This window comes from Arachis ipaensis, chromosome B3, assembly GCF_059453495.1.
Source record: "Arachis ipaensis isolate K30076 ecotype BB chromosome B3, ASM5945349v1, whole genome shotgun sequence".
Classification (NCBI taxonomy): Eukaryota; Viridiplantae; Streptophyta; class Magnoliopsida; order Fabales; family Fabaceae; genus Arachis; species Arachis ipaensis.
In genome coordinates, this window is record NC_142438.1 from 117,279,503 (window position 1) to 117,291,635 (window position 12,133).

The 12,133-nt window shown below is 26.9% G+C and overlaps 1 protein-coding gene across 1 annotated transcript; it reads left to right on the forward strand.

Moving 5' to 3' along the window:
* The first annotated feature begins 5,923 nt into the window (after positions 1-5,923).
* LOC107633493 (LIM domain-containing protein WLIM2b-like) lies at positions 5,924-8,215 on the forward strand. Its single transcript, XM_016337111.3, has 5 exons — positions 5,924-6,140; positions 6,220-6,322; positions 6,409-6,434; positions 7,556-7,648; positions 7,731-8,215. The coding sequence occupies exons 1-5, from the start codon at positions 6,006-6,008 to the stop codon at positions 8,037-8,039; spliced, it is 666 nt and encodes a 221-aa protein (XP_016192597.1). The 5' UTR covers positions 5,924-6,005; the 3' UTR covers positions 8,040-8,215.
* Positions 8,216-12,133: the final 3,918 nt, after the last annotated feature.

Consider the following 12,133-nt stretch of genomic DNA (forward strand, 5'->3'; position numbering starts at 1 on the left):
GGTTCTTCTTCACAATGTTTTTCTTAAATTTTTTAACAAAAATATATTTTAATTGTTATCTTTCATCTTTGATATTCATTGATTATACTAATTTTTTTTACAGTATATTTTTATCAATTACCTGCATTATTTTTCTGCCTTTTTTTTACTTTTTTAAATTATTTTATTACCTTATTTTTAATTATTTATTATAATTTAACTCCTCAAATATTTATTGTATTTCACTTCATCTTAAATTAAATTTCATAGTTAACTTTCAATTATATAAAATTCAATAATTTCTTTCAAATCATGCTTAAATATATTATCTATTATATACTATTATTAGGATAAACAAATAAATATAAATTGAATATATAATTTAATTTTAATTTAAACTAAAAACTAAATGAATGGTCAGAAAAATAGCAACCAATTTTATTTTTAATTTTTTAATAATTTATTTAAAGGAAAAAATCTCTCTATAACCACTAACATCGCCGATTATAAAATTATAAGTCTCTATAAAATAAAAATAAAAAATATATATAATTTTAAAGTTATTAATCATAGACTATGGACAAATTTAAAGAAAAAATTAATGGATCAACATGTAATTTTTTTTATATTTTTATTTTTTTTAATTTTTCAGACTTATCAACATTTAAGTTGTCTATACATCACTTCTCAAAATATTATGATTTCACAAGTTATAATATGTGGAGTAAATCACCTTTATAAACCATTTGCAAACCAATTTTACGTATATCTGCCAAAGTAAAAAAAATTATGCGCCTGTCTCGATTTACATATCTATGTAATTCAAATTTATGGAGTTCGAATTATGTGTTTTCGTAGTAAATCAAATCTAGAAGATTCGAATTACTTGGATGCTATCTATGTTACTAAATCAAATGAATGATATTCGATTTACAATGAGCTGAATTGCTATTAAGTGAGTATAAATCGAACCTTATTGCTTCGATTTTGCATGGACCATATAAATCGAAATTTATAGATTCAATTTAGTAGGGGATGACATAATTCGAATTCATTGAATTCAATTTACTTTCGAATCACAATGTCAAATAATTTAAATCCTATAGATTCGATTTATTACTTATTACCCTAATTCGAATTCATTAAATTTGATTTATATAGAAATATAAATGGAGATAACTAGGTGATATTTTTGGGTTTGGGGGATTTAGGTAATTTTGGGGTGGCTTTGGTTTATCAACATAAATTAACCTAATATGTGATATTAGTTATATATATATATATATATATATATGAAAAATGTGACTTATTTATGCATTGTTTGGATTTAGGGCTTGTTTGGGTGAGCTTCTAAGAAAAGATCTTTTTTCGAGTTATCTTTTTTTAAAAGATCTTATAGAGAAGTAAAAGTAATTTTATGTTTGGATATCTCATGTAAAAAGGTCTTTTTATCAATCAATTATGTTTGGGTATAACAATATAAAAGTACTTTTTTGTTTATTTATTACATGAAAAACATCTTTTTTTAAGGAAAAAAGATCCTTTAAAAAAAGATGTAAATTACAGCTTCTCAAAAAAGATCTTTTTTTTTTTATTTTACTAGTGCTTTTACTTTTACTACTAGAAATTTGCCAAACACGTTAAAAAATAAAAAAAGATATTTTTTCATTGAAAAAATATCTTTTTTTAACAAAATAATAGCGCCCAAACATGCACTTAAAATAATTTGTAGGGAAATAAAATGTTAGAGAAGAAAATAGATGAAAAAATCAATTTTTTATTATTTGGATCAACAAAAAATTGAATGAAAAACTTAAAAATATATGTGGAGCTCATGTAAATTTTTTCTATTCAAAGTTGCGAAAAAATCTTATGCAGAAGTGCAAACATGGGTTAAAATACAGAGTTACCATTTGAATTATAATTTATATATAATATATAAAAACATTAATATAAGTTTACTCTATTATAATTTTTTCTCTTCTTACTTTTCTTTTCGTCCAAGCAAAAAAAATTTTTCCTCTATTTTCTTTCTATTTATTTTTTCTTCATCTAAACACACACACAAAAATATACTTTTCTTTTCATTTTGTTTCCTCTCATTTTCTTTCTTTCTATTTTCTTTCCTCTTATTTTTTATCTTATATTCAAACAATAACTTAGTGTTTATCTATTTATCTTTTATTAATATTGTTATAACAAGGATACATGTGATTGTATAAAAATGATATAACCTAAAATTTGATTATCTGAGAATTTATTGAGTGGCTAGAATAGCTCCACGTCACAAACCAATAAATGCTAGCAATAGGGATGATCACAAAAACAGCCAAAATAGATATTTGCAGGGATTACTCGCATTTTGGGGCTAGATGGGGACTCGTGAATCCTCATAACCTGCCACTCGAAAATGGATGAGGACTTGGGGTGGCAAACGGGCTAAAATTTGTCGAGCTGACCTGCATAACCCAACAAAAAAGGAGGGTTGGGCTGAAAATTTGAGACTGCCAAACTTAAAAAGCCTGCCTACCCCGCACCGCCTAATCCATGAGTTTTGGAGGATTTCGGTGGGACGGTGTAGTTTTTTCGCTGGGTCAAGCTTTTACTTTGTCAAGACCATTTTTTTACAAATTTCTATGATGTTATTAATCCACAAGAGGATGAAGATGATAATTGAAGATGTTCTAAGTTATATTTTGGATTATATTTTTATGTTTGATTAATTATAAACTTGAAGATGTTTAATTATATATTTTGGACAATATTTGTTTGCTTTGGACAATATTGATTTTATTATTTTGTTTCAAAAAATTTGGTTTATAATTATGCTTATTACATATTTATAATTATATTTTTTTATATTTTTAAAAATTATAAATTTATTAAAATTATTGTGAAATTATATATATTGTTTAATATTTAATAATTTATAAAAAAAGGAGAGCCCGCCAACCCGCCAGCCTACTATTAGGTGGGACGGGAGAGAAATTTAAGACCGTCTTACTAGGTGGGGCGGGGCAGACTAGCCCACCAGATCACGGGCTTTTGGCAAGACAGGACGGGATTTTCTGTTTGCCACCCCTAATGGGAACACAGACATAAGTACCCGCTTCATGGAATAAAATTATTAATTTATCCTAATTTATATATACATAAATTCATTTCTTGAATTTAGTAACCCTAATTTCTGCCTCCAATACGAATTCTTCCTTTTTCTTTCAGACTCATTCTCAGCCTTGATCTTCTCTCTCTAACTCACTTTTTCTGCCTCTCAAGTACGTCACTACGTCGTTCAGTATCATTCCAAAAAATTATGTTATGTTATTATGTTGGAATATATTTTTATGTTTTCTCCTTTTAAAATGTTATTTTTCATAACGAATATGTTATAAATTGTGTTAAATTATATTGAACTGATTATTTTATGATTATTATATTATATCTTTTTGTGTTAATTTTTTTCAAAAGTTTACCGAGGAGATCTGCATTTCCTAAGGGGTAATTAAACAAGAACTTGCAATGACAGAGAAGGAACGGGGGCATTTTCTTTTAAATAGGAGTGAGGGATGGGAAGGGGCTTCTTATGCTCCTCTGAGTACTCATTACCATATCTAACTAACAACAGAAATCCAATCTGAGTCGATTTAAGAGGGGACGCGTAGACTTCATCTGTATTGGGCCTTTAAAGTGATGAACCTAAGTCGGATTTGGGACCCTAATAATGAATTTTAGTTGATCTTGTTTGCATTGAGATCTTACTAGGCCCAAATATATCTTGAATTAATATTTTGAGTCATTGTTATAGCAAATACTATACTATTTAATATTATAACACTTAGTATATGTAAAAGTTGAATATATTTACAAGACATTTTTTTAATTCAAATTAAAAAAATTAATTATCTCTTTTTTAGTTTTAAATATTATTTTATAATATAAAAAAATAATAATAATAACTCACATAATTAAAACAGATAATTTTAATATATATGTGACATTATATATATCAAAGATTATTATATATGATATATTTTTTTCTGTAATGACTATTTATATAATTTATTGAACAATTTTTTCATCTTAATATTTAATAAATTAACATACAAAATATTATTTAACATACAAAGTAAGTAACTTAAGTCATCATCTAAGATAATAAATATAATAGTACAAATATTTATTTATTTATTTATTTATTTATTTATTAGTAGTAAAAAATATGTAAATAGTATAAACTGATATTTTTTTAGTATAAAAGCAATAATAAATGTTATTAATTAAGTTAATTACCTAATTAAAAAATTATAAAAAATTATTTAAATAATAATAGCAAATAAGATCACTATTTTTACCTATTACAACGTTTATGAAAAAAATTTTGGATAATAAATCAATTCTCAATAGATTATACATTAATTCTGTCAAAAAAATAAATAATTAATACATTGGATATTATTATTTACGTACTAATATATATATATATATATATATATATATATATATATATATTATCGATTATTAAGTTTATAATTAATTTTTAATCTAATTTTTGGTAATTAAAATTTAAATGATTAAAATTATTAAATGCTAAATATTTTACATCTAACCAATTTATTTTTTTATTGAAATTAAAAAAAAATTCATTAATCAATTCTAAATTTAAATTTAAATTTGAGTAAGAAAAAAAAATATTTTAAATTTTATCTCACTAATCAGAATTAATTTTAAGACAAGAAATTATTTTGCACATTATATATATATTGTGGGATAGTATGGTCATTTGTTATTTTTTAATGGTAAATATTGTCAAATAAAATGGTGTAAAAAATTAGAAGAAAATGTATTTATAAATTTAGAAAATATTAATTTATTTTTCAATAGAATAAATTATATATTGAATAACAAAAGTTATTATTGGTTTCTCGATCTTCACACTAACTAATACTCAACGATGGTGTTTTGGTACACCATGTTATCAAGAAATATTAATCGATCTAATAACTTTTGTAATGATATAAGTTTATGAATTTGAAAATTTAAAAATCATTTCATAAAATGTGAAGTTTTAACAAGTAACATTGTTGATCATATTGTTTTGACTTTAAGAATCAATACGATACCAATAAATAAAATTGTCCTAAGTAAAATTCAACAAAGACAAAAATCTATAAGTATTGCTATTAATGAAAAATTAATCTATTTTAAAGATAAATACCATTTTTTTCTACGGATTTTCTAACTCGGTAAGTCGAGAATTAATGCACCACATATTGATGCTCTATTTATTAAGGGTGAGATTCGAACTCCAAATACTTGCTTAAGCAGACAAATGAGATAACTATTCAACCAATCCAAATTGATTAAAATAAATATTAATTATTTTTAATATTTTTAAATTATAAAATATTTATAATAATAATTACTATATATATTTTTTATTTAAATTTTAATAAATTTTTTTTATATAATTTTATGTATTACTCCGTACAGGGCACGAAAACATATACTAGTTAACATATTAAAATCAACAAACTAACAATAGACTAAAATAGAGACTTATAAAATTTTACTAAATCAATTTTATTTTATTTATTTATTTATTTATTTTTTTAACAAAAGACCAAAACTAAAAGAATTGATATTTCTTAGAAACCAAAATTTAATTAGGTGTAATAGAAGTAGGATAAGACTTGGTCAAAGATTATCGTCCTCTCATGCCGTTTTAGATTGAAGGGTATATAATATTAGGCAAAGGATATATCTGTGTGCACATTTGCAATATTACTTGTCCAAAAGTTAAAAACAGAATTCACCATCTCCATCCATTCAATCCTTTTTCAAGAAATAGAATATCCATCTATCTTTTCTGATCGCTAAGGGCTTTAATTAATTTGATATAAATAAATCACAACACCATTTGCATTCTTCCTAGCTTTGCAACATCTCAAGCTAGCACTTACAAATTAAATTTAATTTGTTCTTCCATTTCTTGGGTAGCACCAGCACCATATATAAAAGAAAAAGAAATGGCATTCAGCGGGACACAACAGAAATGTAAGGCTTGTGACAAAGTTGTTCATTTCGTTGAATCCCAATCTGCAGATGGCGCTATTTATCACAAGAACTGCTTCAGATGCAGCCACTGCAATGGCCGTCTCGCGGTACGTGTCCCGTCGTCATCACCTCATTATATATTTTCGATGCGTGAAAATGTTATATTTACATATGTCATTATTGTAGATAAGCAACTACTCATCGATTGAGGGAGTTTTATATTGCAAGCCTCACTTTGAGCAACTTTTTAAGGAAAATGGTGCTACCTTGATGAGGAGATCGCTGTCATGTAAGATAGATCCCTGCCTTAATCAATACGAGATTTCACAATTTTACATAATGCTAACCAAATTTGTGTTTCATTTTCATATAAAGCTGGAAAGCAACAACAGCCTGATGTGGTACGTATACTACTAAATATAAATTAAAAATGAATTAAATATCACACAAATTTATGATCGATGATTTTAATATAGACATAATATTTTTTAGAGAAAATTTTACTCTTCTCTCTCCTTATCGCTAAAATGACAAAGTCTTTCTTTCTATTTGTAAAATGTACCTTTCTTTCTTTTATAACTTTTAAAAAAAATTTTCTTTAATTTATTTTAAATTTTTTGTGTTAACTAACACTAACTTTACTCATTTTTTAATAAAAAATAATTTTTTATAAAATACTCTTTAATAAAAATTTTATTTTTTTGTGATTAAATTTTATTTACCAAAATACTCTTTAATAAATTATTTTTTACTGATTAAATTATATTTTTATCAAAATATTTTTTTTTAAATTTTTTAGTGATTAAATTATTTTTTTAAGATATCTTTTAATAATTTATTAATTATTAAATTATAATTTTGTCAAAATTTGTGTTAACAATTATTTTTTTATTTTACAATTAATATATATTATTTTAACGTTAAATTAAAAAAATCTTACCATTGTTATATATAACAATTAATATTAATAAATAATTTATTTCATAAAATTATTGAAAATTATCAACAATTTTATTAATACTTAAAAATAAGTTGAGATGGATAAATTCAAAATTAAAAAAATTAACGTATCATTTCTTCACATCTTTATAAAGCAAGTTCTTTAATAATTAAAAAATGATTGAAGAGTATCTTAAAAAAAAATAATTATTTAATCATTAAATTTTTTAAAAAATATTTTAAAAAAAATACAATTTAATCAATAAAAAGATAATTTGTTAAAGGATATTTTGATAAATAAAATTTTATTACAAAAATAAAATTTGTGCTAAAGGGTATTTTTGTAAAAAAATTTATTTCTTTTAGAAAATGGATAAAATTAATGGTAGTTAATACAAAAAATTTTAAATAGATTAAAGAAAAAAAATTTAAAAGTTATAAAGAAAAAAAAAGTGTATATTTTATAAATAGAAGAGAAGAAAATGTCATTTTAACATCTCTCGTAAGAGAGAATTAAAATTTTCTCTATTTTTTAATAAATATAAATATTTATAGTTACCTTGTTTCCAATTGTTTTATATAGCCCAAGAAACAACCAAGCAGACTGGCCTCCTTCTTCTCTGGGACTCAGGATAAATGTTCAGTTTGTAAGAAAACTGTCTATCCATTGGAAAAGGTTTGTGTAATTAATTCACAAGTAAATCGATATTGAATTTGACAGCTTAGTAATTAATTTGTATATATGATTTGTTAATTAGTTAACTGTGGAAGGGGAGTTTTTCCACAAATCATGCTTTAAGTGCACACATGGAGGGTGTTCCCTGAACCCTTCATCGTATGCAGCATTGGATGGATTCCTTTATTGCAAGCCGCATTTCTCTCAGCTCTTCAAAGAGAAAGGTAGCTACAGCCATCTCTCCAAGACAGCTTCCCTGAGGAAGCAGCAAGAAGAAGACAAGGCCGACAAAGCCGACACAACGGAAGACACAGACCCGGCCGCCGCACCGGCATCGGCAGAGGCAGCAGCTGAAGCTGAGGATGCTCCCGTCACACCGCAAGATCAGTAACCATATTCATGAATCCATTGCATGCAACCACGCTTCATTGCCCGCCTTTAGTGTTTCTTCATGCCTCTCTAATTTTGGTTCTACTTAAATTCTTTGTTCTTTTATTTATTTATTGAGTTTTGTGTTAACCACAGGCGCCTTAAACCCCAAAATTAATGAAATTATCAAAGGATTATTTGAAAATGGTATTTATTTTGTCTAGATATATCAGCTTAGAATTTAATTACTATTAAAAAATTAATATAAAACAATTAAAAACAAGAATATTATGCTAATGGTTTCGCTAGATAGATAACAGATATAATGTCTTAAGATAATTCTAAACATGCATGGAATAAATTGATAAAATATATAATGTCTTAAGATAACTTTTTTGTTTTTTCGATCTTTCTACGAGATGGTTGTTTTATCCAAATTCATATTACGAGACTAAATCCTTCTATAAGAATAATAATAAAGTAATATTAGAGACATAATAATTTAAAATTATTTTATTTAATTTAATATTTATAATTATATATATATAATATTTTAAAAAATCATCTTTGTGGCTCGGATTTATGGGTGGTTAAGTTAACTTTAGGGAGTGTTTGTTTTGTCGTACATATCCATCAAATACATAAAATATATGTCTTTAGTGTCTCTCCTATAATCTAAGACACTTAAGACACAAATATTAAGACACAAACTTTTTTAATATTATTCCTTCTTTTTTTCTTTAATTCCAATTTTATTCTTTTTCCATTACCCTCTCAACTTCTCCTTTCTCTTTCTCTGATTTACCTCCTTCCATCGTACACTCTCATCTTCTTCTCCTACTTTTCCTTCATTCTACCACCGTCTCTCTCCATTGCACTTCTTTGCTGCCGTCGCTGTCGCCACTACTGTCATTTCCTCCTTCACACGTTGTCGTAACTACTGTTGCGTTCCTTTGTCACGCCGCCTCCGTCATTGTTGTCTCCTCCTTCACGTGTTGTTACAGTCATTGTCGCTCTCCTCCTTTCTCGTTGTCATCGCCACTAACGCATCCCTCATTCATGTATTGCCACCGTTTTCTGCTTCACTATCGTTGTCGAGGCTTCTTCCAATGTTTAATATTGAGGCACTTTCAAATCTAACTCGCACCTCTCTTCCCAGATCTACTTCCATCTCTCTTTCACGCTTCTGCCTCTCTTCCACCATGTGGTCATCTATCTTACTCTGGTTCTATTCCTGCTGTTTTTTCCTTTCCAGTTCTTTGATTTTTTTATGATGAGAATAATTCTTTGTTTTTAATTTCAATTTCAAATTTTTTATTCGTGACTGTAATTAGATTATGCTTTTTGCATGTAAGATGAGAAGAAGATCATTGGAGAGAGAGTTCTCTATTCTTTTTTTTTTAATTTTAATTTTGATTAATCTTGTTATTAGAATAATTTTGTGTTAGTTTGTTGATTTGTTGAATTGAATTTGTAATTGCATTAAAAATTATTAATTTTGACAATCTGAGTTAACATGATAATGATGATGGTGATAGAGATAGAGAGGTGATAATGGCAGTAGAATTAATAGTGTCATTTTATTAGAATTGTAATTTGAATGCAGGGTCATATACTTAAATACCAAACAAATTTAAAAATTTATGTCCCATTTATATTTATGTTTTATGTATTACCACCCACTAACTAAACAGAATCTTATTAACTAATCTAATTGTCCTTGGCAGAACTAAACATTTTATACAAGGGAGACAAAATTATAATAAAAATGATATTCAATAACATACTTTAATATTTTAGTATTTATAAATTTTTTTTGGTAATACTTCATACAATTATAAAATATTAGTTATTATATCTGAAGTAAATTTTAAAATATTTTTTAAATATATACTACAATGATATAATTTGATTTGTATTTTATTTTTATTTAAAATATCTTATTTTAATAATTTTTATATCTACAAAAACATATTTAGTAGTTATTGTGATATAAAGAAAAAAAAATTTAAATTTTTTTATAAAAAATACATAAGAAAACATGAAAGCATAAAATTTTATTAACAATAAAAAATAATTTTAATTTATTTTGATCATCTTAATTTTTAAATAGGCTAATTTATTATTTTTATTTAGTCTATATTATTTATCATGAACTTATTATCTATTCGTACATAATACAGTTATTTTATATATTTATTATTATTATTATTATTATTATTATTATTATTATTATTATTATTATTATTATTATTATTATTATTATAAATCCTACTAGGGAGTTAATAGGGTATCTATACAATGTATAAAATGGGTTGTTTATTTGCTCCAATATGAATTAAAAATCAAAATTATCCACATTTACCCTAATTCCAAAAGTGCTGTTCATTTTTGAGATAATAATTCTCCTTTTTTTCACTGACGGTAACCATACCCACAAAACCCTTCACCTTCGCAACTGAACATCCCACCGTCGCCACCGCATGGTCTGGAACCTAGCATCATCTCCGATCATAACTGCATCACCTAGCCTCCCTCGCGTGCGCCTTCTGCCAACCAGACTCCTGCAGCTCACCTTGCAGCAGCGCCATACCGGACACCCGCGGCTCACCCTGCAACAGCGCCGTATCGGAACACCCCGGGTCACCCTCTCTCAGTGCAGTACCGGAACACCCCGGCTCATCCTCACTTAGCGCCGTTCCAAACCACCAAGGCTCACCCTCCATCCGTGCGACCAGACCCCGCGTTTCACCCTCCAGCGCTCTCCTCTTTCATCGCCGGTAGCACTCAGTGTGGTTGTCTCTGTGTTTTCCGTTGCAGGTGTCATTGTTAAACAATCGGAGGTTAGTGAGTAGATTTTTTGTGTGATTATAATTTTTTCTGTGGCTACTGGATTTACATGCGATGAATCTTGTTTTGTTGTTTGATTTTTCATAGTGAAGAAATTAATTGTTGCAATTTCAATTCAATGGAACGTGCATAACAAGCTGTTGTTGTAAATGGTTGATATTGAAATAATCTTAGAGCAGAAAGTTTTGCAAGAGTTTGGTTTAAATAGCATAGTGGTTTTTGCTCGCTGTGTGGACCTTTGAATCATAGTTTTTTTTTTTTTTTCATTTTGTTGGCTTTTTTGAATCATGGTTTTTCTATTTACTTGTTGATAGCAATTGTGCATATGGGTTTTTTGTGTCCTTTTAAAGCTATAATTAAGTTAGTATATATATATGTCTTTCTTAGATTGTTTGATGAACTCGTAATTTTTTCATGAGTCACACGAATGTAGGAGTCTTGTTGGTATTTGTAGTGGACAAATAGTGCTGGTGGTCGGTTGTGACACATTGTGCACTTATTGATATTGTGATGCGCCATGAATTGAGCTGATTTAATGAGTTGACATAAGTCGGATGGTTACTTAAACATGTATCTAGATGGTTGACTTGCAATCAAGTGTTTGGATTTTTTTTGTTGCATTTGTTTTACCTTCTTTGAAACATGTTTTAAAATAAGAATTTCAATGGTAGCCATTTAGTTAGATTTTAAAGAAATAACAAACAGTTTATGAAGAAAAATTCATGTAGCATTAGACTGTTAGTGAAAGAATTTTGTTACCCAAGATTAAATGTCATGCTTTTGCTGTAGTGCTTTACATGGTTGTAAACGGAATAAATCCTTGCATTAGATTGTGGATAACCTAATGCTTTATTCACTGTTAACGGAGTTTCAACCGAACAAGATTTTACAATCTAGAAGAAAATTCAGATGGGTAAAAAGGTAATACACTGTGCACGACTTGAAACAAACGTGTTTGGAATTGCATATAATGTGATGTTTATTTTCTTTTTTTTTTCTGACAGAAATTAGTTGAGACGCATTGCTCACCTTGCTACATGAGCAAGTTGTTTTCCCACTTGAAACAACATAATGAAAACACGAAGTTGGCCGAGATCGAGGCTATCGGTCTTAATTTCCTAAGGCGGATACATATTAAATTGATCATCCAGTATATTATGTCTATATACAGGAATTATTTTTCCCAATGCAAAATGCTTGTTGAACTATTTTACCAGTTGGAGTCTTGAGATTTTGTTTATGAGACTTGATGAGGACTAACATGTG

Bases quoted from the DNA above. Each gene is read 5' to 3' on its own strand.
- LOC107633493 (XM_016337111.3), top strand. From the start codon at position 6,006: ATGGCATTCAGCGGGACACAACAGAAATGTAAGGCTTGTGACAAAGTT. The intron at 6,141-6,219 runs GTACGTGTCCCG...TCATTATTGTAG, and splicing joins ACTGCAATGGCCGTCTCGCG to ATAAGCAACTACTCATCGAT. The intron at 6,323-6,408 runs GTAAGATAGATC...TTTCATATAAAG, and splicing joins GATGAGGAGATCGCTGTCAT to CTGGAAAGCAACAACAGCCT.